Source organism: Rhipicephalus microplus, chromosome X (assembly GCF_043290135.1).
Source record: "Rhipicephalus microplus isolate Deutch F79 chromosome X, USDA_Rmic, whole genome shotgun sequence".
NCBI classification, from domain to species: Eukaryota; Metazoa; Arthropoda; class Arachnida; order Ixodida; family Ixodidae; genus Rhipicephalus; species Rhipicephalus microplus.
This window is the reverse complement of record NC_134710.1, coordinates 155,593,611-155,621,262: the sequence shown is the minus strand read 5'-3', so window position 1 is coordinate 155,621,262 and position 27,652 is coordinate 155,593,611. Positions and strand designations below refer to the sequence as shown.

Here is a 27,652-nt window from a genome sequence, read left to right as displayed (position 1 = left end):
TAATATGTCTCCTAATGATATTGGCGGTTTCACACCTGAAAGCGCAACAGTGTTGATCCTCATAAATTGGACTTTAATGGCCAGGCTGGCATAGGAACACCGTATGCGTAGCGGATCAGTTGATGTTAGTTAAGCGAAAGCATTTTAAATGCGAATCATTTCTTTGCGTACTGCAGGCACTTCGAGCATCTTGTCTGTCTGTCTGTCTGTCTGTCTGTCTGTCTGTCTGTCTGTCTGTCTGTCTGTCTGTCTGTCTGTCTGTCTGTCTGTCTGTCTGTCTGTCTGTCTGTCTGTCTGTCTGTCTGTCTGTCTGTCTGTCTGTCTGTCTGTCTGTCTGTCTGTCTGTCTGTCTGTTCTCATGATCATCCCCTTAGGTTGGGGTGAACTAAAATTGGTGTGGGAGGTTAAGAAGGCCTGACGAATAACACTGGCTGCTCATGACGTGAATAAAGTCGCGATCCTCTCGCCTAAGTCGCCAAAACCTTTTCGTAAATTGCTTGGCACGTACCCTAGTGTGCGTATCTGCCACAGGTGATTGACAGTTTCTTCCTACGAAGGAACGGCCATAAAAGACATGAGTAATTTAACGCGTGAGCAAAAAGAAAAAGCTGACGTCGGCAACGTTGACCCGAAAAATACAAAAAAATGGCAGGGGTAACAGCAGGAATTGAACCCCCGCATTCTGTGTAGCAATCAAATGTTCTACCACATATCCACACCAGGACTCGGTGCTACTTTTCAAATAGACTCTAACGTTCTTGAAACGTTAGGTGCGGTTGTGGAGCTGGCTATTCAATTTTATAAACATTACATATCTACTCCTATGATGCAGCCGTCGCGTCTAATTAACGTCAATTGTAGTTAGATGCCATCCGCCTAAATAGATTTAGGCAGCAGTGTCCAGGGCTACTTGACGTATTCATGTAGGTGGTAGTGGCAAGATACTGCACCAGGGTGGCCAATCCTTCTCTGGTGAGAGAGTGCGTTCGCGGCGGTGGTTACTGGTGAGGCCGCACCCCAGGCCTTGTAATGCAGTTCCATCACCATGCGGATTTTTTTTTATCCGGTTGGGAACTGCGCGGCACCGGGATTTGAACCACGGACCTTTTGCATGCGAGGCGGATGCTCTAATCACTACGCCATCGCTGCTGATTTAGCACTATGATTGCATAGTGCTAAAACCGGCGAGGTTTTTTTTAATGTACACAGGTGCTTGTTACAATAGTTTTTTACAAAAATAATTAGCTAATAACCGAAAATAAGCAGCTCACTCATATTTATTACTACATTATATTATAGGTACACATATATTCACTTTGTGCTGTGGGCGAGAGCTATTAGAAAACATACAGTGTGCTTCATTGAGCCATGGCACAGCCTAGAATGGACACTTGCTTAATTTTTACATGACAGTAAATAGTAAATTGTCTACACTAAGAATTATAGTTTTGGTATTTCTCACTTCATTTTCAATTTTCAGTGAAAATGCTGTCATCCCTCATTAGAGTGCATAAGTTTTTGGCATGTACAGAATTAGTTGTGTGCTTCTCGGATAACACACACTTTCATCCTAGAGGTAGGATCCCTGCTTTAGCTGTCTTGTCCATAAACCCTGGTCCAATTTTTATATTTGGTCATCGAATCATAACCGGTAGTTATTTTAACACATGACTGCCTCAGCAGTAAACACAGTCTTGCATATGTTGCCTAATTGATCTAGTCATTTCTGTTTTTAAAAGGACTTCAAACATATCTGCTGAAACACTCTACATGTTGGACACGGTACAAGCAACGAAAAGTTCTTGGTGTGTTGCTGAAGCCAACATTTGAATAAGTTTGCTTTTCAAAATCTTGGCTCCAACGCCAGCTCATGTTCCAAGGATCCTCCCATGAACTTCTACCTTATTTAAATTCAGAAGTAACGGTCATGAGACAGTCTTAAGCTGAATTTTCCAAATGTGTTAGTGTGTGTCAGTAGACGCAGCACATCACTCACGAGAGATGCATTTCTAGACTAGTTCATTCGCAAGTGCGCAAAATTAACCAATTCTGTTTATTAGTGTATTAAGTGGAGAAAATTGAAATTCGTTTGTGAGGTGATGTTTCTAAATTAATCTTTTTAGTGATTAGGCTTAATTTTGGTCACGAAATAGTTCCGGTACTATTACTTCTTCTGTCTTGATGAAACTTGAGCGGCGACAGGTCTACAACTAGGGCTTTGCACTGTATGAGTTAGAAGTTTCCCGGTAGGTTATTACTAAAGTTAAAAGCAATCGTAAGAGAAAAAAAACCGTGGTCCGAGGCTTTGATTTGACGGGCGTACCTTTTGCCCAAGCAGTGAGCCACCCTCCTTCTCTGAGCCAGGGCGAGGGAAGACACGGGCGCCTCACGTTTATTAGCGTTTCTCTTTAACTTCTTTCTAACTGCATACCTTTTAATTGGCTAAAGCTATCGAAATACTTTTTCACAAGAAGAAGCGGATTGTTATGTTCTAAAGGTAGGTTTCAGCGGTGTATCAGTCAAATTTGTGGTTATTTTTATAAAAATGTTTTAATGAAATGAGATTTCTGCTGATTAACCCCTTAATTAATTGCCTAGAGAGTACCATTCTTGCGAGCACCAGCGCTTCATATGAGCTTACCGCTTCTAGTATTGCTAATATCAATGTTGCTGTTAGTATCGTTACGCAACTGAAAACTACTGGTTATATAGAACACATGCTGTAGTTTAGTGTATGTCAATGTGTGAACTTGCAGATATTTTTTACGCCACTTTGTAACGTCTCACTCAATAAAAAAAATTACAATACAGTGTGGCGCATACCCACTTAAGGCATAATTTCTCATCGTGGTCAGCCACTACATAAAAATATTGCACAGTGTGTAGTGGATACCACGCTTTTCCGAGGAATGATGAAGGATAGCAGAGTTGCAGCATACCGCACAAAAATTATCTTTATTTATTTCGTAGTGGGTATCCGGCAAGCGTGCTTGTAGCGGTTGCTGGAAGAGTGTTAAGAGAAGGCTCTGAAATACCGCTCTTCGAGCTTTCGTTGTCGCAGCGCATGGTGTGCGTTCTGCGCAGGCCTGCCGTTTTTGTTTTTCTCTTTAAGGGAAAAAAGCGAAAGTTACCTTATCCGCAGAGAAATGCGACACGGTATTTGGGTTTCCAATATCAAACGCCCGATTATAAAGAAAAATGCAAGTACCCGTTGACACCGCTCACTGCTCATCCAGCAATTGGATTATTTTTCTGCGTGGTATATATTCGAAAGACCAGTCACCGCCTAAGGCGACAGCATTCCGATGGGGCCGGAATGCCAAAGCGCTTGTATATTGAGATTTCAGTGTGAGCTGCGTGCAGGTACAAGAACCAGTGAAACAATGCAAGCCGTACTCGCATCTGTTCAAACCCTGTCTCTGCAGCGTCGTCGTAAACCCATACATCTTTTACATTTCAGCTTCTACCTTTTTTCTTTGCCTTATTTGTTGTCTATGTGCTAGTCTTTTTTACCATCTTGTGAACTGCGACCAGAACATTTTTTTTTCAGAAAAACGAGTTTCTTGAGTACTGCTGGTAATTTCGGACTAATGTTCGTACAGTGGCAGAGACCTGCTAAACACGCTGGACTGTCTGCTGCACTTAATACTGGTATACTCGGCGACAACGTTTCTTGGCACTGAAGGGAAAGCTACAGAGGCGGAGCTTCTGCACATGTATCACTACGCGAAGTAGTCCGTTTTGGCGCGCGTCTAGTAACACCGTGTAAAGTGACTGGGGCGCACCATCATCATATCATGTAGACGCAGACGCTGTTTAGAGCCACTTGAGGTGCACGTAAAAAGGCAGAGCATTTTCACGCGTTCAAAAACGCAAAGTCACAACAAATAAAAAAAAGAATTACAAATATCCTAATGCTGTGAGTTGCGTCCTGTCTGGAATAGCTCAACATAGAAATTAAAGGAAGAAAGAATTTTTATGTTTCACGTTGAAAATACGAGCGATATTGTGTAACTACATTACTGGTGGTAAATTCGCGCAATTTGGCTCTGTAGCCTTTGCTCCAATGCCAAGAAAAGTTGTTGCCGAGTATACGCACGTATGCAATGACAAGCATCGGTATGCCAGGATGAATGAACGGAACTCTGCTATTCAGTTAAATCAAATTTGTATCCCGAGCAATATTGTTCAAGGAACCGGTGACTTTTCTTCTAAATAATCTTCTCGTACGTACTTCAGTCGACTTTTGTGAAATATTAAATTTCGATGTGCAAGGACTAATGGTACATAAAAGCAGTACACAAAAATATATCTACTGCATCAATTTAATGATATGGGAGGTTTAACCTCCCCAAACCACCATATGAATATGGGAGATGCCGTAGTGGAAGGCTCCTGAAATTTCAACCAGCTGTCTACTGCATGAACGTTTGCATGAACAGCAGGGGAGGCAGCTGCATACGTGTGTGAGGACCAAAAAGTTCAGTGTCAGTTATGTGACAGAATATGAAGGCTTGAACTGAAAACCTAAGTGCCAGTTCATTGTAGATCATCGAGAGACGTACGTACTGTTCGTTATTGTAACCCTGTGAAACTCCTCGTATTGATTTCACGAATTCAATACAAGGGATCCCTTAGCAGCCGTTCAGCAAAGACTTTTAAAGAGTGCTGCCAAGAAAAGAAAAAAAAATCCTTCAAGACACTCTTCCGGCAGGTTAACAGCCCCAAGCTATTAGATGAAAACTGTGGTACTTGGAGAAGCCTGATCACTCGCAGTGGTCGAATCACTCGCAGTGGTCTGCCTCAACTGAAACGAAAGTGGTGTTTACACCCCGGTAAGCCATGCCAGTTTGAGGTGGTCGGGCTCTTCTGCAAGATATGCGCGACGATATATTGTGCCTTATTTAGACTTATTCAATTATTACATGTGAAGCATTTCTTAGCGAATTTGAGCGTATCTATCTATCTATCTATCTATCTATCTATCTATCTATCTATCTATCTATCTATCTATCTAGCCACCTAGGACGTTTAGCTCTCTTAGCTGTTTCAATGATGGGATCTTTACCAAAATTCGTATTGCATAACATGACTAAATAACGAGCATACGTGACTAATCATAACAATAAAATCATGTAGTGAATGTCATGATTTACATGTCATGGTCGTATTGCTCTTGCCGTGGTTTCGTTCACATGACATATTGGAAAACTGCTTTGGTATGACATGACTGCATGGCGAACAGAAGTGACAGGCCCTAACGTGGAAATCATGACACACATGTCATGTAAGTCATTACCACATTCCATGCTCAAGGTGCACTCGCGGTAGTTTCGCTAGCTTCACACATACGAAATTTGGCATTACAAGACGTGAATGGACGACGACCACAAATGCCAGGCGCAAACATGGTAATCATGTACAGCATAATTTACATACCTGGTACTGCTCGGGCTGGTATTGCAAACGTTGGGGGTGCCGTCGTTACACGACTCTAAAAAACATACTTGCATCTTATTGAATACCTGAGTGCGCCAACATTTCTGCTTGTGTTTACTGTGTACTACTTCAGTGCGCCTCTCGACATTGGACTTCACTTTATCGCACTTCCTTCCACAACCCGCAAAAGCCTACTGGTTGTAAATAATAATATTATCAATAATAATAATAATATTATCAATAATAATAATTATACAATTATGATGATGATGATTTTTGTCCAGAGGAAATTAGAAATCATAAAGGTGGACTTCAGATGGGTAATTCAAACTATTAGAACAAATACCAGTCTTACGATAGATTATCATGATATTTTCCCACAAGTGTAAGTACCAATCTTTGAATTTTTTTTGAATGCCAGTATAAAATAGTGCAGAGTTCATGCAGAAACAAATATCATAATAGCCAAAGATGTTTCTGTGAATAATAAAACGGTAGTAGTAGGAATTGCCTCGATTACTTCGGCTGGACATTCTCAGTAAGGCTGCAGACTTCACTCTGGTTTTTGAAGCTGAGCTCTTGGCTATTATTTTGGCACTCCAAAAACTATCTTCAAGCGAAAACAGTGCAATCGTCATTGCAGATTCTCTTTCTATGTGTACAGCTGTCACAGTTTCGAAACAATCAAGAGTATATTTGACATTGCGCACAATATTTCTGCCTCAACTGAAACGCCTGAAGTTAGTATGGGTCCCAGGCAACTGTGGCATACAGTAAAGTGAAACGGCAGATTTATTACCCGAGCTTCTCTTGATGGTCCTATGATTTCGGTTCCCAGAAATAGAATACACAGTATTGATCAGATATAAAAATTAGCTATTCAGACAGATATGATGGAGAGTATTACTAAATGGACAGACTATCAGCCCCTCAGATATCTCTGAAAATCTCATTGTAGTCAATCTAGAAAGTTAGATGTTATTTTGACCTAATTTTTATGCGGTGTTCCTTCATGGAGCAGGTCTGCAGATGTCTCCCCTGTGCCCAATCTTCGAAAAAACAGAAACAATTGAAATTACTTTATATCATTTTGAAATTATTCAATAATTAGGAAAAGTCTTCTAGTTTGTCTGTTTTCCAAAGCAGCTTTGAACTTAAATGAAGACAATGTTCTCAGTTTTTGTGCATCCGGCTTGTGACATTGCCAAAGAAATGTATTGGATGAAATATGTATTTTTATTCAAGAATCTAAACGGATGTCAATATAACGTCTTCTTTATTATATATTTGACAAATACTTGTGATATAATTGGCAATGTGAATAAATGTTGGACATGGATTCGATTTTGATCGGGTGAGGTATACTTAACTGTTTGGTCTACTCAAAATTTCAGTCTTCTGATATAGTATTAGCTCTAATTCTTATAATATTTCATAATTATTTTATTGTTATCTTATTTTTGAAAGATAATTTGGTATTTTTTTGTTCTTTTTAGTAATGGGCTGACAAACATTGTGCAATGTTCACGTATAGGCTATTACAAGCTTTCTCGGCCAATCCTTGAGTGGGTATGCGCCAGTGTGTTCACAGACAACAAACAAGCAAACACAAACAATAAAGAAGAAGAAGAAGAAGAAGAAGAAGAAGGTGAGAAATGATGATGATGATGAATAATCACCATTGTAATGGTTTTTATGCTTTACTTCCATAAACGGCGTGCGCGGACATTCCATGAACAGCAGAAGCCAAACAAGTTTGCTCCGTGTAACTTTATTCTCTGACAGCACCCAGCTTTGAAAAGAACATGATAAAAAGAAAGAAACTGATGCGAAACTATAACCGCATCTTCTCAGTCATTTGCCACAAAGGGAAAATTAGCAGGATAAAATATTAGATGCGTCGTTTAACAAGACTGTCATACGCAGTTCAATAAATCTACGTCGGCATCAATAACTAGTTGTGCAAGCGTTGTGCCGTTTTCGAAGGTAACACAAAATTACTTCACATGCAGCTGCGACGTTTTTACTCCATAGTTGGGGTGTCGTAGAGAAGTTAAAAGAGCTTGAATAATTTGTTACTACGCTAGTGTTATGGGGTTCATAGAAGACACGACCCGAAACAGTACTACAACTGCGTGATCATTGTTGTTCAGTCTCCAATTTGACACAAGCACTTAACATCTCTTTTGGTGGAAGCGAATAATTCGCAGATAAAGGGAGCACGCATTCCCGCGGCTAAAAGAGGACGCGAAAGTGGCATAACAGCCGTGCCATCCCCAAAGCTTGAGTGCTGCGCAGGTGGTGGACAGAAGGACGGAGCCGAAATGCATTTCATCGCCTTCCCGCACCGCTCAGTGCATGCACTCTGGCCGGCGCGCCGCATCAGCAACCCCTCACGACGACTGGCGTTGCTTTGTGCCTGCCTCACCTGGTCGCGGTAACTGCGTTGCAGGCCGAACTTGTATTTACAGTCCGGCTTTCCGGGTCGCGCGCTCTGTAATCCCCGTGTGCGTCGCGTGAGGCGGTGTTCTCTCGGCGGACGCTGCACAGAATGCGGGAAGGGCCGCTCTTCGCCCTCTTTGTATCGGGAAAATGTCAGTGCAAATCTTGCGTGTGGTTGCCCCCATGCCGAAGGAACACGTTCTCCTTGCGTCGGTGCGGGATAGGCTGACAAGCACACACCTGTATTTTGCTTGCAGCATTCAGCAATGCCCGGTGCTCAAATTCTCGGGTCAAGTGCGTTCTTTAAAACCCGCGCAGTGGAGAAAAACATTTTAAAACAGCCTGACAATTGAAGAGCTAGCTTCCCTGTTTAGCTCGATAAAGAGTGCTATAGGTTTAGGCTTTTCAGGCCCACTGGGCTTCACAACTCTTCTCCTGTTGGGCCATCTATTTTCCAGCCTGCGTTCTCGATGTTGGCCGTGAAATTAGCCTGTGTGCTCTCTAACGCGACTCCATGGCGCAGCTTTCAGTTATGAAGTACACTTTCATGATGTAAATTTTAAAAATATACATGACTCACATTCATTTTTGTCATATTATGGATGCAATACAATTGAAGTCAGTTCGATCATCACACAAAAAACAACTTTTTTTTTTCACTGAACATAATGACATTTATGCACTCGTCAGTTTTTCCTCTTCTTTTTGTTTTGTTGGTGTTTCATGAAAAATACTGAAAACTGCAGTAGCACATATCGTCTCTTGCCCATTATGTGTAGCTGTCTTCATGTGACCTTCGTTTTTTTAAGTCTGTAATGCTGGCATAAGTTACGTTTACGATATAAACAGACTCAGACTCTGGCCACTATATAGCTAGCATATAAAAATAGGTTAGAGGTGCGGCTAGAATTTTTTTTCCATGGGCGCCAGTGTTCAACCATACCTAATGCATGTTCAGACGTGCGTTTTTCATCTGTGCGTGTATATATACACAGAAAAACCTAAATTTCGGAGAACTCTCAATCTTACACTCCCCTCTGAATGCGTCAGTGAAGTAAGTATACACGAAGATGGAAAGCGGAGCAGCATAAAGATTTTCAGCACTTCATCATGATTGTTTTGTTGCTCTTGTCTCAATCTGTAACGCTGCAAGTAAATGTACTTTGATCACAATTATTTAACTGTGAAATAATTGATGTATAAGAGCGTGGCACCGCCCGCTTCAGAGCACCTCAAAGCTATCACACACAGCGTCATGAATTGAACGGAGACTGAATGCGTGATTCTGTGATTCTTGAGAAGGCGAAGAAGGCACCTAATTTTCTTCTGCCTCTTGGGCAACATGGCGCAGTGTCTTGTAAGGGAAGGAGGGTTAAAAAGAATAGTGGAAAGATATAGATAATGAAATGGGACAGGCAAGTGACAAAAAAAGAAGGAGATAGGAAAGTTGGGCCGGTCGAACAAGTCAGAGGATGAGGCACCACATGACGAGAGCTGCACAGCGTCATGAGGTCGCGAAGGGTGAACTAGTCGGTGAGAGCTACGCAGTCGGCGAGAGCTATGCTGGCGTAGGAGATTGCGGGCGGCACAACCGGTCAACTCGAAATCCCCCGGGCAACTGCCAAAAATTCTGCCAAAGATGAAAGGAGTGCGCACGCTTTTGTACTTTGCTATCTTCCCCTCACGTGCATGCGGTACAGTAACGTTGAGTGCTTACCACCACGGTCACCCGCCCCTTCCTGTGTGTGCTATTATAGTGTTTGAATTACGCAGCAAAATACATCTACACCACATACTACATTTACATATGTCTAAAAAATGGCGATAGAGGCATACCGTTGAATATTTTGCCTTCATTTACATCATTTCTTTACAGCCCGTAATGACAGGTAGTTATTCGCAGCAAAACCATTCCCTTTATTTCTGGTTTCTTTTGCAGTATCTTGTACGCGGACATTGTCAACTCCACCAGACTGTCAGAGCAACTCTCCGCATCGAATCTGGTGCAGACGCTGAACGAGCTCTTTGGCCGCTTTGACCAGATCACCCAGGTAAGTAATTACTTCTTGCAGCCTTCGCGTACGAGATACTACAGCTCGAACATCCTACGCTTCCTTCGAGCTAAATGCCCGCGTTCTGCAATTTCGGTGTCTGGTAAATAACACCAGAAGGCCAAGATTTCCGCAGCCTTCTATAACGGCCTCCCTCATTATCATATCGTGGTTCTGGGACGCAAAACTACAACTTTTATATATATATATATATATATTGGCATACCGAGGTACTGCCTATACAAGTACCGAAATCAGGCAGCCGATTCTACAGCTGCTTTCTCGCTGCTGGTGACGCTCTTGAAGCGTGTCCAGGGGCTACCTATGGATATATTATCTTTACATCTAAATCCGCAAGTTGTTATAGCCCAGATTGAGCCAATTTTCCTCTATCCTTAGCAACAAGTGTTCGCTATATAAAAATCTGAGCAATCTCGTTACTAGTACCCGGTTAACCTTACCGCTTTGCCCTTTTATCTATTTCTTTCTCTCTCTCTGAGCTGGTTCATTGTTCAACAGCTTACGTTATTACTGGGACAGTAATCATGATTTCGGTAATAAGTGGAACCTGCAAAATGTTACTCGTGCCAAAGTACTCCTACTTTTTTTTATTAGATCGAAGATACTTTGCTGAGGGACATATGCAGTGAACGAGTGGGCTGGCAAATGGTGACTATGGGGAATTGTTTCACGAAAAATATTCTGTGCAACTTAAGAAACAAGCAAAACGCTCCACCAACATTTTGATTAGCGACAACGAGCGTCTCACCACGATGCCCAAACAGCCCGCGGACGAACAGTAAAAGTTTTCCTTTTGGTGGTTCGTCACAAGAGCAGATACGGCGTACAAACTTCACCGATTGCATAAGCGCGGTAGCGGAGCACCTTCTATGCATGCCTTTTGCAGCCAAGAATATTGAGCTTCTTAACACTCATTTCGTGTTCACGAGAATAAACTTTACTTGCTGATGCGTTCATTTGTTTTTTTCTGCGTTTCCTCGTTGTCTTCGTTCATTGCCGCGCATAATCGTTAGAGCGTTGTACTGAAATACAAAGATGTTTGTTCGTACGCCCTTGTTTTGTTTGCCCTTCGTCATCCGCATTTTGAGCGGATGTGAAACGTCACTGTCTACTTCTTATCAGAAGATTTTGTTTATATAGAAAAATACTTATCCGCAAAAGAATGGAAGAAAATGCATTCTTTCTAACTGATGTATATTTATTTCCTTTCATTTTCTTCCCTTAATTAAGGCAGCAAAGAACACAAGTAAGATTTATAATAAAAGGAGATTTATGCATGCACACTAAAATACAGGTGTCAAGAGCTGATACAAGCTTGAATAGTCTCCAGAGGCAAACAGAAGCAAAAAAATGCAGAGAGGCTAACCGGGTGCAAGTGCGGTTTCCTACCCTGCTCTGAGAAACAGTCTTCGCAATTCACAAATCGCATGTGAAGTCGGCAGCACCATCGCGAGGCAGGTCGTTGCACTCTCTGGCAACTCGAGTGAAAAATGAGATCATAAATGTGATGGATCGTGTCGGAAATCACGCAGCTTGCTGCTGGTTGCTGGTGCGCAGTGACATACGCGATGATGGCGACGTGATGTAAGGTGGGCAGATGGGTGAGGCGGGCGCTGTAACTTTCCCAGCAGTAGAATATATGTCAGTAAGAAAATATGAAAAATGTCATATCATCGTAAAGTTTTACTTATTTTGATTCATAACTTGTTTTTTCAATCATAATGCAAATTTTCGTAATACGAGATTCCGGCGTTTAGTTTCATGCGAAAGCCGCAGCGCCGCCAATGCCACACCAGTCAAATGGGTTTATCTGACACCCTATATGAACTACGTCCATGTGTATGCTGGTTGACGACTGTGTTCTGGACGGAATCGTGCAGAAATGATGGATGGTGCGTCAGTGCTCTATTCATTATCGGCATGATCGTCATCATCATCATTATCCTCGGCTTGCTTTAGTCCACTGCAAGACGAAGGCTTCCCCCAATCATATCTACCTTACCCATATCCGGTGCGAGCTCATATAATTTTATTCCTGTGAGCTTCGTTTCGCAGAAGTATTGAAAGTTGGGCTAGTTGGAATGAATGCATTTTTTGATTTGCAGCGCGAAAATGACGAAGACGAAAAACAAAAGGGACAGCACTCCTTTGTGTCTTTTCTGTCTTCCGTCTTCGTCGTTTGCGCACTGTAACCAAAAATGTCATTTCTTCACTCCCTCAGTCAATCTAACTACATCTAAGTCTCTCCAAATGTAAAGAACTTCTCAACTACACCTTGGCTTCAGATTATTTCATTTGACGAACACGCGATCACGGTCGAGCAATGAAGAGTACTGATAATCTCTGGACTCGAACTGGCCGCTACTGTAATACTCTCAGTGCAACACAATGTATACGGTATAAGACACAGTCCCTTTAGTAAAGCAAGCCTGTGCATGCTTGTTTTCCCAACTTTCTGCTTTAATGCGTCTGATTGGAGTGCACCTCGCAAGTAAAGCGCTGTTCAGTATTCCTACTCTGGCATTTTATCTTTACACTCTGGAATTCTGTCTTTCCACTATCGCCTTTGTGTTTCACAGCAAAGGCCAATATAGAAACGCGAGTTGTGTGGATTACGTGCTTGGAGTCTCGGCGTGCAGCCGTCATGCCTGGGAGGCGTGAAACCACGACGGCCGAAAAAGCTTTGCAGCTTTTCACTTATGAAGGTACAATAACTAACATCCCAGAATGCTGAGCAAGAAACCACAATTCCTCGATAAACGTTTTCTACTTCAGGTTATTTTTTTTAATCCGGGCAACAGCGAGTAAGGTGAAGCCAGTTCTATAAGTGGTTCACACCTCATCACACGTCGTTCAAAGCAGGTAGGGCTAGCTCATCCGGAAACAAATGTATGCAGTATAGTGCTCCAGATTCTTCAAGTCTCACTAGTTATGCAAATATATAGTGGCCTGGAGTCACTGTTGAATATTATTTTCTCTTAGCAAAGCGGTTCATCTGAGAGTTCAGGCAGTCTATCGCTCATCAGAAAAGCGGACGCGCATAAATCTATTTTCAGTTTTTTTGGGGGGATTTTATTACGGAACAGATAAGAAATCTGAAAAGATAATCAGTAGCAGTATTTTCTAGAGCTTAATCTCATTTCGTCAAACTGAAGCACGTAGAAGTGCTCATGCTCCCAATTTATTTCCAACGTGTGTGTAAGTCCCATTTTCTGGTGGGCCGCTTTATAGCTTGTTTTTAGCAGGAAAGCTGTTTAAGCTCTCGTTAACTTTGCTCTGTCGTGAAAAACCACCTTTAGTATGAGCCGGCTCGCGCTCTCTTTATTCTTTTTACAGTGAAAATGTCTCAGCTATTATCCGTAACTGGTGCTCCGTAGTGATGCAATACTCTTAAAGTTGGGTATGCGCTACATGAATCGGGTGAGCCCCCACTGCCGTGTACAGTAACTGCGTGGGTCAAACGAGAAAGAACACGTGGAAAGATAGAGAGATACAAAGAGACAGAAAATATACAGAACTGAAAGTGATAGAACAAAACGTAGCCCCGCCGCGGTAGTCTAGCGGCTAAGGTACTCGGCTGCTGACGCGCAGGTCGCGGGTTTAAATCCCGGCTGCAGCGGCTGCATTTCTGATGGAGGCGCAAATTTTGTAGGCCCGTGTGCTCAGATTTGGGTGCACGTTAAAGAACGCCAGATGGTCGAAATTTCTGTAGCTCTCCACTACAGCGTCTTTCATAATCATATGGTAGTTTTGGGACGTTAAAACCCACATTGCAGAACAAAACGTGGGTAGAAGGGAGAGTAATAAAGGGAATAAAGAGGTAAAGAGATAAAGACACACAAAAGCATTTGCATAAAGGAGCAGGGGCAAGAAAGACAAATAAACAGAGAGATAGACAAAATAAAAGAATAGGAAGAAAAAAAATAGAATGAGCAAGAATAAAATAGAAAGAAACAGATGAAAAATACAGAAATTGAGACAAGGAAAAATTGGTATAAAGAAGGAGGAAAAGGACTGCAACTAAGGCAAAGCGCTCTTCTTTTAGACTCGGCACCACTACAGATAACCTCCGAGTCCCACAAAGCAGTGTTGCTTATTCTAGTGTCTCTGTTACCGCATGTAATCTCCTACAAAAATTTTTGCCTGTTTATTTAGCCTCCCATTCCACTCTATTTTGTGTCTATCTCTCTCCCTTCCTGCTTTTTTTTACCCAGATGAAGGTCCAAGAACGTTACGAGTGGTGGCATAAATCATTTAGGGGGGTGGGGGGTGAGGGTGGTTTTGACAAGCTATGTGCTTGGGCAGGAGAACACCCCGTGCATGTGTCGCCTTTTGATATTCATCTTTCAAACATCGTATATCTAAATGGCTTTACAGTCAAGCATAGTAAATCACACTTTTTCAATGCCCTCATTTTTCGTAGCCTTTACTGGTGTTCAATACGTCTCAGCTGTGTAAGAGTATTGAAATTGCAACTGCCACTCAGTCGGTTTCAGAAGACACCCAATAGAACAATGCAATTACGTGAACTGGTAAAATACGTCGTTATCTTTTGCAATACGAATTCCAGATATGCATTTAATTTTTGTAATAATAAAAATAAAACCTACAGCACTAACAAAAGTTTGGCCATAGGAGCAAAAGCTGTATCCCCCATCTCATTTTTCTTGACATACGCCATTGGTTACCAGCGTATATTCTGTCTCGTTAAGGCCTACATAGTCGTAGTTTTTGTGGCAGCTGTATCTGGTGTCCTTAGGTTAGTGATTCCATTAGGTAATCACCTCATTAAACGAAACAAAACAAAGCTTTCATGACAGATAAGCGAAGTATAGTCTGAAAGACACATCTTTGCGAATCGGGAGCTAGTGTTCACAGACACACACGTCGCGATTAAAATGTCCGTAAGAACAAATTTTGCCAACTGTGATGCACTGCATTATCAGCCAAAGCAGGCGACCTATGAAAAAGGTCATCATGCAATAAAAGCTCTCTTTACGAAAATTTTAAATTTCGCGTGTGTGTACATGTCGACCCAAAACAAGCAAGAATATGCATGACCTCCCAACCCCCCCCCCCTCAAAAAAAAAACAACAAAACTCTGGCTACAGCATTGTTCGTCAAAGTGACACCCATCTATTCGATATAATGCTCGTCCGACTGCCACATGGCCACGATTGAGGCACTCGTGAGCAAAATAAGCACAAGACACGAGTGTGCACCTCCGCCGTGTAGCATATTCAGACAACGGTTGAAGAGTGCTTTTGTGATGACGGCACTAACCTCATTGTATTTCACCGTAGGCAAGGTTGAAGTGCTCCTCTGTGAGATTATTTGATGTATTTCTCAAAATATCAGATTACATAGCGGGCTCCGGCATGCTTTGAATTAGTAATTTCAATGTTATTTGGGTGTCACTGACAAATGCTACTATTTGTCATGTCCCAAGTTTTAATGACTTCAACTGTTACGGCATGCTGTCATCTTCATTGAACAATTACGCTCATTTTTGTTCAAATACACCGCATGCTGATAGTGAAGCAAACGTTCAGGCATTGTCTTTCTTCCTGATCACAAATCTTAAAAATGCAAGAAAAAGATGTGTTGCTCGTCATGGTTTCCATGGGTCGGCCACATTTTTCAGGTATAAAGGGGGAGAGGAATAATTGTGGAGTGAAATGATAGCAAGAAAAGCTGCCATGATAAATGCTGTGTACTTTGTCGCAACTTGACCCTCCTAGCAAGAAGTGTGTCAGCTAGAAGACGAGAAAGCATCGTGATGTACTCTCAATGATTTCATTAAGCCTCGGTGCGGGCATCTTTTCGGACAAATGAAAAAAATAAAGGTGCTTGTTTATTCATCTGCACGTATATATATATATATATATATTTATATATATATATATAAATATATATATATATATATATATATATATATATATATATAGATAGATATATATATATATATATATAAGGGAAAAAAGTGTATACCTAAGGGCTCGTTTTTCCGTGTTTTAACACAATATTAATGAGATATAACAGACAGTAATATATATATATATATATATATATATATATATATATATATATATATATATATATATATATATATATATATATATATATATATATATATATATATATGTGTGTGTGTGTGTGTGTGTGTGTGTGTGTGTGTGTGTGTGTGTGTGTGTGTGTGTGTGTGTGTGTGTGTGTGTGTGTGTGTGTGTGTGTGTGTGTGTGTGTAAAACACTGCATAGAACAAGTTGAGGGACTCTTGTGATGCCTCTTTTGTTTATTAAACTAACGTATCCAGTACACTCATTATTTTACATTTTTGTTCTAGCAAACTGCTTAATTTTTTCACCGATGATACAGTTTGCTTAAGTAAAAAGTGCACGATTAGTGCCTGTTTTGTGGCTATCTTTAAAGGTATTCATGCTATTTATTGCCTGTTATGTCGTGTTGGACATGCTTTGTATATTTGTAAAACCTTTTCAGGGCATCTACAATTGCGTTTAAAAGATTTTTTTGTCTATAATAATCGGATTACGTCTGGGAAGTGCGACCTAACCACAGTAAAATATAGGCTGTAAAGTTGCAGAAATAATTACGGGCTTTAGAGTAATACTAAAGGTTATATCGCTCGTCATGCGCCTGACCAGGCTACCTGCTTACTTATATAATGTTCACTGCTGCGGCAAATGCTTAGAATATGGAAGTAGCTATGGCGGCTGCTATAGTTGCTGTTCAGGCGAGTTGGTGTTCCATAGCCGCAGCCTGAATTATCGCGGCATGAAAAAACGACAAAAAGACTATTCTTGTCTGTTCGTGTGCGGCGTCTTTTCTTTTTATGTGTTTCCCTAATTCATGCCGCCGTTGTGAGCGTATCGAAATTTAATAAAAATGGTTATGTTATAAATCATCAATCGACTTAAGTCTTCTTAAGTAACAAGGACAGTATAAAAAATAGTTGGTACAGGCAAATTTCTCTGTTCTACCAATTTTTTTCAACTTCCCTCCGGATATCTCTCTTTTTTCTTCATTCTAAACTGCGTGCGTATTTCAGGATAAGTGTCTACGTAATTAACGCAGCGTTACTTTTGCGGCTTTGGTTTCAATTGGCAACGAGGTCTGACGGATATGTTTTGTAAAAGCCTCATTGCCGCTGCTCTATGGATCAAGATAATTAAGTTTGAAGCGCAATTGAATATTTGAAAAGCCCTGTCTTAGCTGAAGCAAAGAAATCGTTTCAAACGGAATTCTATTAGGTATTGGTGGGATATATACAGTGGGATAACAAAAATATTTATAAAACAGGACCGCGTGCTTTTATAATACTTCATATGGGATCAGAAACATTTTTGATATTCGTGTGGAGCTCTTGAATGGGTAATAGGCTTAATTTTTAGTGATGGCGAGCAGGTTTGAACTGTTCACACTTCTTCTAGGGCGCTATGCTATATAGCGTCTATGGTGTTGCGCAAGAAAGCTCGCATTCTAATGCCAACAAAGATAACGGCATTTCAATCTGGCGAAAAGGAGGAACACCCTTGCTTAGGTAACACTGGAAAACTAATTTCTTTGATGGACAAGACAGTCACGCCCACCAACCTTTCTTTTTTTATGCGACGGGTAACAAGCCTAAAAAGAACAAAGGCACAGCTATGCGGAATCGTACCACCTAACCGGGTAGTGAAACCACGTGCAACGCAACGGCAGCTTGAATAAAAGTTGTATATCTGTTTTTTGTACAGCCCTTTTTACCATAGTGTTTCCTTTGGATACTCTAGAGAGAAATCTGGTGCTAGTGTGTATGGGAGCTGAAACGCTGGCGCTCCAGCAAGCATGGGAATGATGGAATGATGGGCACATGAATTTGCCTAATCTTCGTACGTTCGGGTTTGTTTAATTTCGCGTGGCTTGGAGCTGCTTTGTCATGACACGACCATCAGCCAATGTTGAGCACTTGAACTTGACCCTCTTAACTTTTTAGGCTCATCAATTTAATATGGGTGACGAAGTTCAAAACGGTTTGTTCTTTTATTCGAAACAAAACCAAGACACACCAACAAACGAAATCTCAAGTGCGTTCCGAGCTTGCAAGCACGAAGACTAGACCAATTGATTCTTTACCCATCATTCCTATGATCATAGTGCGATCGCAGTGCCAGAATCCCCTCTAGTTAATTTTAGGAAACAGTATGATTTTTCGAACATTTATTCAGGATGTATGGTAGTATGTGCACCAGCAAGCAATAGATTATACAGCATGGTGTACGCATCAACATTTAATTTAGTTTGGCAAAGTCAAATATATGATCTGCTTAATTTAAACCTGCAGCATTGTCTAGACTGCGAGAATAAAATGCGAAAGGGGATGAAGTTTTTTATAATTCCCCCCATGCTGCTAAGATTTACACACAAAATAATGCTAAAAAATGGTTGTTTCAACAAAACTTATAGAGGTTGCAGTGATGTGTCCGCAACAAACGATTGCATAGATAGTGAACAATTTCGACCCGTGCGTGCGTGTGTATGAGCGTGTCTGCTGGCTGAATATTTCTGGCGAATGACCTCAGAGGTGACAAAGATCACGTGGTTGAAAACCGTCCAATCAGTTTCAAAGTAAGCTCTGTTTGCATAGACTTTATTGGGCACTATAAAAACAGTGGAAGAGTGATTTTATTACTTGCATTAGAGGGAGCAACATCCAACGTGCATAGTGTACAATATAGTGAACGCGGACGAGCAGCCCCCCCCCCTCACCTCGAAAAAAGGGGGTATGAGTAACTATTTTTCATAGTAAATAGTCATCCAAGTACGTAATCGAAAGTTTCCCCCTAGCTTAGCTGGGAGTCGAACCAACAAAAAAATACTTTTTCATTGAATTTAAATGATTTAATTAATTCCATGCTTCAATAGACAGTTTTATGGGCATAATGGCATGTAACTACTTGGAAACGAATTTCCAAGTAGCTTGTTAGTTATAGGTGGTGATTTTAACTACCCGGGTATCGACTGGCCAACAAACTCCGTCACTGCGCAAAATAATCGCCTCGAATGCCTTAGCTTCATTCAATGTATTGATTACCACCAACTTACGCAAATAGTATGCGAACCAACGCAGAGCGCACATTTGCTTGACCTCATTCTCACGAATCAACCCGAAAAAACTAACACACACGTCATTGACGAAATAAGTGACCATAAGGCCATACACTGCACACTATCAGTGGCACGCGCTATCAAAGCTAAAACAAAAAAACAAATCTTCAACTACGGACGCGCTGACTTACAAAAAATGAACGATATGCTGGAAACCTTAACTGTTAATCATGAAACTGGGTTGTAGGATCGTACAGTGAATGAAAACTGGTGTCTATTTCGCGACAAGCTCAAAGAAATTCAGGCATCTTGTATTCCAAAAACGGTAATAAGCTCTAGGACGAACGACCCATGGTTTACCCGTGACGTCAAACGGCTTTTAAACAGAAAAAAAGGGCCTACAGAAAGTCAACTCGAACCAACGATCCTGATGACTGGCAGAACTACAAACAGATTTCTACTTTAACTGAACAAACAATACGTGAGGCAAAACATAAGTTTTTTAATATTACGCTCCCAAGTATAATGAAAACCGACCCAAGCAAATTCTGGAGTATTATAAACCCCAAGAACAAAAACATGGTACCCGTCCTAACCAATGCAACCGGGGATAAGTTATCCTTGCAAGAATGTGCCGAACATTTTAACAAAGCCTTTGCCAAAGTTTTCACTACCGAGCTACCTTTAAATGACTCTTTTGATCCTTCGCAACCAAACATAGATTCCAGTTTTACGCCCATTGTAATTACAGCCCATGGCGTGGCATGCGCTATCGACCACCTAGCTTCCAAAACTAGCCCCGGGCCTGACGGTATAACAGCGAAGCTCTTGAAAATAACTTCTCCTTACTCAGCTTACCTGCTTTCGTTGTTATTTCAGCAATCACTAGATTCAGGTTGCTTGCCGGACGATTGGAAATTTGCCCATACCCTACCATTTTTCAAATCTGGCGACCGGTTTGATCCCCTTAACTATAGGCCTATTTCACTTACTTCAATCAGCTGCAAGTTGCTGGAACATATTCTTTTCACGCATGTTGTAACCCACCTTAATCAGAATGACTTCTTCATTAGCAATCAACACGGATTTAGGAAACATTTCTCATGTCAGACACAACTTTTTGAGCTGGTCACTGACATCCACGTTTCGCAGCACAGGTTGCTTTGTACCGATGCCATTTTTGTCGATTTGTCGAAGGCGTTCGATCGGGTTCCACATCAGCGTCTAATGGCTAAAATTTGTAACCTTAATCTGGATGACAAAACAACCCACTGGATTCGTAGTTTTTTAACAGACCGTTTGCAATCTGTAAAATTAAATGACCACGTTTCTGGCCCAGTGGGTGTCTCATCAGGAGTCCCCCAGGGGCCAGTACTTGGCCCTTTACTGTTTCTGATTTATATAAACGACCTCGCATGTAACATTTCCTCGTCGATTCGTCTCTTTGCCGACGACTGTGTGATATATAGAGAAATAGTAACTTCTGATGATGTTTCTACACTCCAGCATGATTTATTTACTCTAACTGATCGGTGCGTAAAATGGCTGATGAAAATAAACGTAGAAAAAACTAAGCATGTGCAATTTTCTTCTACGACAAGATCCGAAACTTATAATTACTTAATAGATAATGCCAAAATAGAAACAGTTTCATCTTTCAAATATCTGGGAGCTACATTCACCTCCGATTTAAGCTGAACCCCCCATATAGAAAAAATCACATCGAAGGCGTGTAAGAAGCTCGGCCTGCTCAAGCGTCACCTTTATTTAGCTAATTCAGAGACACGACTTCACGCGTATAATGCTGTTATCCGCTCTTCACTAGATTACGCGCAAATCATCTGGCATCCACATCAGATGTGTCTGACTAACATGCTTGAATCCACACAGAACAAGGCCGCGCGCTTCATTCTGTCATCGTACTCAAGATACCAGAGTGTATCTGCCTTGAAGGACGAACTTAATCTCCCCCCTCTCACCCAACGCAGGCAGTTGTCAAGATTAACTTTTTTTCACACCCTGTACCATCATCCAACACCATGTTCCTGCCTTCCAAATACCAGATTTTCTGTCACTTTTACACTTTTTTTATATGTTTCACGCTGTACTTTGCAATTGTGTACTTTTGCTGCCTTTATGATATTGTAATGTCACTTTTGTTGTGTTGATTCTTTCTTTTTACAATATTGTACGTTGTGTCGGCTTTCAACCCATTCCCCCCCTATGTAATGCCCATTTGGGCCCTTAGGGTACCTAAATAAATAAATAAATAAACTAAATTTCTTGGACTGCTCAACAACGCCGTACCACTGATGCTAACGACACTGTTTGAATTCTTCTACCCGTATTTCGTTCAGCTTCTCTTAAGCAGCTTTCGTATTTGCTTATTTCCATATCAATAGACAAGATAGCATGCTTGCATCACTGTTTACTTCATCCTTGTCGCCTAATAGAAGTCTGGGTTACAGTCATTAGACGGGACGCTGCAAATCTATCCCGGAAGACATAAAACATCATTAAAAGATGTCAAACCCTGACAGCTTCAAATGCAACAGTCCAAACAGAGCTGATGGAGCTTTCAAAGCGTATCAATAGGCGCAAGGTAGCCGACACAAGAAGGCATACCATGGAGAGAACTGAGCATGTTGTAAAAATCGGGTGAAACACGAAACCTGTGTAGAAAAAACTGTCCAGAGGCAAAAATCAAATGTATGCATGTAAGCACAAAGATGACAATGTGACAACCAATACAAATACGATGGTGTAGGTAGCGCAGGATTTCTACAGATATTTGTACAGCAGCCGAGAAAAGCAGGAGGATATCGTAAGAAGCAGTAACATCCCATAGAAACCTTACATTCCACCAGTAACAATCAGAGGAATTAAATAAATTCCTGGAGGAAATGCAACAAGGCAAAGCCGCTGGTGAGTATAAATTTACATCAGACCTGTTGAAAGATGGTGAAGTGAAGGTATTAGAAAAGCTCGCCAGCCTGCATGTGTAGTTTCTCTTGACGGGGAGGGTACCAGAATCTTCTAAGAATGCCAACTTAATGTTAATCCGTTAGAAAGGCAATATCAAGTACTTGAAAAATTGCAGGCCGATCAGTTCACTGTCCGTTGTCTACAAGCTCTTTGCAAAAATAATAACTGATAGAATTAAGACGACATTAGAGTTCAATCAAACAACGAACCAAGCCTGATTGTTTACAAACTACTCAACAATAAACCATATTCATACTGCCAATCAGGTCATAGAGAAATGCGCAAAATACTACCAGCCCCAATAGATAGCCTTCATACATTAGGAGAAGGCATTTCATTCAGTCGAAATATATATCATCAGTCATGCATACACTGAGTGATCATGGCATCGACGAAGTCTATATAAACATACTGGTATAAATCTACAGTGGATTCACAGCTACCATAGTAAGCAACAGAATCCCAATAAAGAAGAATGTCCGGTAGGAAGACACGATTTCTCCGATGCTATTCACCACGTTTTTACAGGTGGTTTTCAGGGCCCTAGATGGGTAAGAGTTAAAGATCAGAGTTAATGGGTAATATCTTAGTAACCTGTCATTCGCTGATGACATTGCATTGATAAGTAACTCAGGGAAGGGATTACAACTCATGATCAGAAAAGTAGGTCTAAAAATGAATATGCATAAAACAATATAATGTGCAGCAGTCTCCGCAGAAACCAGAGCTTTGGGATAGGGTGCGAGACACTGGAAGTTGTAAAATAGTACGTCTACTTAGGACAGGTAGTAACCACGGAGCCAAACAATGAGCATAAAATAACTAGAAGTTTAAGGATTGGGTGGAATAAATCGGCAATCATTCTCAAGTCATCACTGGTAGTCTACCACTATCCTTCAAGAAAAAGGTATGTAACAGCTGCACCATGCCGATACTTACAAACGGAACAGAAACATTGAGGCTTACAAAGACGATTCAAGTTAAGGACGGCACAGCGAGCTACGGAAAGGAAAATGATAGGTGTAAACTTAAGAATCAAGAAGAAAGCAGAGGAGGTCAGCGAACAAACGAGGGTTCAGGATATCATAGTTAAAATGTAGAAGAAGAAATTTTATGGCTGGAACGTAGCGCGTAAGCAGGATAACCGCTGGCCAATAAGGGTAACTGACTGTATTCAAAGAGAAAGCAAACGTTGAGAGGGAGACAGAAGATTGGGTGGGCAGATAAGAATAATAAGTTTTCAGGTATGGCCAGGCAGCAGAAAGCAGCACCGGGTTTATTGGCGGAACATAAGAGAGGCCTTTGCCCTGCAGTATGGGCGTAGTCAGGCGGGTGACGATATAGGTGTTTTATAATATGTTAATTACTAATTTTTTCTATGCAACCACCGTAAAAGAAAGGTCTAGGGATAAAAATTGTTTCTTGTGCTACTTTAAAAGGACAAAAAACTACATTTTCTCGCGTACTAGTGTTCTTTAAAGGCCTAAATATACATGGACGCATATTTCTGGTTGCGCGAAAAAACAAGGACGAAGAAGAGCACACAGGACGGACGCAAACGCCTTCCATGTGTACTCACCTTCGTTCGTTTTTTTTTTTTTTTTGTGCAACCCAAAAGTGTGTCAAGAATACACGAACTAGTTCGAACGAAAGCTTTATTGCCTAAATACATGATTTATTAAAACAACATATGTACCTTTTATACTGATAAGACTTGTCTTGCTCACACCAGCTCAAATATGTTGTATCAATTTATTAGCCTTGTGCGCAAGTCAGGATGCTTTATGTAGAAATTTTACTGGTAATGATGGGCAGTTTGGAGAAAATGGTAGAAAAGGAGGGTATATAGGGTGGGGTAAAATGAGACACGGGTCAAACCACGGCATTTTGACTTTGCCGGCCTCTGTAGTTAATACAAAACTACTTTTCATGGTTTCTTTTTTCCAGCGATGAGTGCTGGACCTTTTCATGTGTAAACGTTGGCTTGCCTACAGCGTTGACGCGGAAAAATTTGCGCGGCTGGTGTCGGTGTGTTCGTGACCCATCAAAAAGGGGCGAAATTCTGCTCAGCCAAAATGTTCGATTCGTGCATGAAGCTACTCCTGCGATCGTACAGCAACGAAAATATTTATTTTGTTACGTTAGACTGCAAGCTACGTAACAATTAAAGTTCAGTTCATTTGGTGCCCGAGGAGAACGTGAATTTTTTTTTAAATTCTGGCATGTGAGAGAAACAAAACGTGCCAAAAAATGCATCCGATTGCCATAGAGATTCTCTTATTATATACCGTTAACTTACACCCATTATATATTGTATTTCTTTGTTTAGAAGAGTTTTAGCATGCAAAAGAAGAGTTTTTAAAAGATTTTTAGCATATATGATTACCATATATACCTTCCCGGATAGAAAACGACATCACAAAACACTGATTGCCATTCAGGACATGACTCCCTGCATTTGCGCTGCATCGAGGTTTTTTCGTGTTCCCAATCTCTCAAGAGACACATAAAAAAGGGTGAAATCTTCAAGACAAGTCGTTAACAAACACGTCCTGGAATTGAATTTTAGCAATGTTTCTCTAATACCCTAATTGAAAAAAGAAGCATTTAAAAATATGAGTCTAGCACAGTTTTAACTTCATTGTCTCACAAAGCCTGGCGAACAAAGTTAAAAGCCATGAAACACCTGCGCACTTCTGCATCAAAACGGCAAAAATAGGCGAAAAAGATACGTCAAAATATAGCTAGTCTCCAGTTGTTGACTATTTCAATGAAGTGCAAGCGTTGAACAAAAGACAATATTAGCGCAAGGGAAGACTTGCGGTGTTTCATCTGAAAGGAGTTTCGGAGCAACACAATACCGCGCGATTCAATGCTTGGAACCTGAGGAACGGGCTTCTTCAGACTGCGTAAAGGCGAAGAGAGTGAATTTTCCGTCTTTCAATTGCAAAAACTGAAGGAATAATTTTTTTCACATTGTGTCGTTTTTCTCCGTGCAGCGTCTTGTTTTACTCCGCAGGTTGCGGAAAACGAAACTTCTGGAGCATATTTATTTATATTTAAATAGTGTTTTGAACTGTAGCAACTGGAAAATGTTTATGTAGCACATTGCTTGCACCCAAACAAAAGTTTCTGCATTATTGTTTATTTTAGGAAGTGAAATAAAAATAAATATTTGCTATTTAAAAATTTTTGTCACATTTTACACCACCCTACCCTAGCTGTTTTCAACACGGCGAAAAGCTTGCAAGACCTGTCTGTATGCCACTACATAACATCATGCAGGTTGCCATGAGGAAGCATTGCACCAATGTATTAAATCAAAGGTCAACATTTGGCAGCAGTCAGCCTGGTTGGGATAGAAAGTGGATACATTAAAAAAAACACCTAAATTATATCTGAGGAAAAAGCCGACGTTTCGAAGCAAGACCAACTTCTTCATCGAGGGTGAGAAGGCCCGAGATGTGCGGCACGTATAATACGGTTGCTTGTCGTGCGGGAGAGGCTCGCCGTGACTTGTCACGAGCCCTGGCAGCAGAAGAAAAGGGGAGATTTATGGAGGTGTTCATCGGTTATTTTTGGGATTGGGGGTGGGTTACGCACGTTGCCCTCCCTCCACAGGTTGCCGACCCTGAGGGCAACACGTCGCAGATCCCTGGGCTAAGTGTAAAAGCAGGGCGTCAGTATTTTTCTGTATAAATGCCGCACGCACACACACACACACACACATATATATATATATATATATATATATATATATATATATATATATATATATATATATATATATATATATATATATATATATATATATATATATATATATTGTAAGACGACGACCGGTAACGACAGTAGACAGATATGATATTTAATGCAGTCGCGCGAGGCACAAGCAGCGCAGCGCGCGTGCCTAACGGTGATGATTTTTACAGTGGTTTTGGGTATACAGATGAAGACGACCAAGCAAATAGCGCTCACACTATTGCCCCCTCCGCCCTCTTAGCAAAAGAGGGCAGAAAGTTAGAGAGGGTGGCATGCCGAATATATCGTTTTATTTAGATACATCAGCGATCTCGGTGCTGCTTAGACTACGATCAGGAGCCGCGCTGACAGAAGCGACGCGATAGTTTACATCACGTGTTTGTTCCAGTACAGTGTATAGACCGAGATAGCTAAGAAGGCATTTTTCACAGAGTCCAGATGCACGAACAGGTGTCCACGGGACCATTTCGTCGACGGGGCGAAACGTAACAATTAACCCGTCGTTTCGCATCAATACTGACTTTCCTCTTGTCCTGAATTGGAGCAGTGTAGGCGCTGGCAAATTAATGGCAACGGGCGACGCGAGCAGTGAACTGTTCAGAGAGAGATTAAGATGGAGCAGCGGATGGGGACGAAAAGGGGGTGCCCAGAAGTAGGTTAACGGCCATACACAAGGAAAAACTTGTTGTAATTCGTCGTACGTTGTATAGCAGTATTATATGCGAATGTGACGAAGGGAATATCGGGTCCCAGTTTTTATGATCTTGTTGGATGTACGTGGAGATCATGCCCAACAAAGTTCGGTGAAAACGCTCTGTCAGAACATTCGTTTGCAGATGGTAGGCTTATGTGGTCTTGTGTATGATGTTAGAGGCCTGGAGGACTTCAGCAAGGACTCGGGAAAGAAATGTCTTGCCACAATCACTAAGGAGCACACGTGGGGCGCAATGGCGCAAGATTATGGCACGCAGGATAAAATTGGTGGCTTCAGAGGTAGCACCAGACGGAAAATCTGCCGTCTCCGCATAGCGAGTAAGGTGGTCGACGGCAGTAAAAATCCAACGTAGACCAGCGGACGTAAGTGAGAGTGGTCTGTATAAATTGATGCCCACGAATTCAAAGGGGGTGGAAGGACACGGTAGAGGTTGCAACGGCCCTGCTGGAAGAGATGTGGTACGTTTTCGGTGCTGGCATGACCCGCACGAACTGACGTATTTGGCCACACAAGTAGAAAGGCCAGACCTGAAGCAGCGAGTCTTAATGCGGTCGTAAGTCTTGTGAAAACCTAAGTTGCCAGCTGTCACGTCATCATGAAAGGCTTGTAAAACCTGGAGACGAAATGAGTGAGGGACAACCACAACCCATTGGTTACCAAGAGAATGGTAAGTTTGCCGACAAAATCGTCCATCTTGAAGTTTGAAGCTTGCAAGCTGTTGTCTTAAGCGGCTGTTGGAGCCTGGGATAAGGCAGTGAGCCGATCGGTGATTGTGCGGCAGTATGGATCTGCATGTTAGAGTGATGCGAAATCTGTGGACGAAAGAAGGTCCGCCGAGGCAACGAACGCTTTCAGACCAACAGCCGTCTGCTTGGTCACTAGGCTGGTCGGTGAAGAACAGATGGAAGGTGCTTGGTGAGAGTGGGCAAAGCGACAAAGCGTCGGCATCTTGGTGTTGCCGACCTGATCTATATGTGACGCCGTAGTCATACTCCTGTAAACATAGCACCCGACGGCCAAGGCGTCCCGACAATTTCTTGAGAGTTGATAACCAACACATAGCATGATGGTTGGTCACGACTGTGAAATTCCGGCCGTATAAGTAGAGGCGAAACGTTTGCACAGACCA

The 27,652-nt window shown here is 41.5% G+C and overlaps 1 protein-coding gene across 1 annotated transcript in view; it reads left to right on the top strand.

The window, feature by feature from the left end:
• LOC142775123 (uncharacterized) overlaps nt 1-27,652 on the top strand; it is a 789,190-nt gene that overhangs the window by 747,038 nt on the left and 14,500 nt on the right. The window contains exons 13-14 of the mRNA XM_075876470.1: nt 8,139-8,175; nt 9,821-9,932. Coding sequence (XP_075732585.1) covers nt 8,139-8,175; nt 9,821-9,932 — 149 coding nt within the window. The remainder of the gene's footprint in view (nt 1-8,138; nt 8,176-9,820; nt 9,933-27,652) is intronic.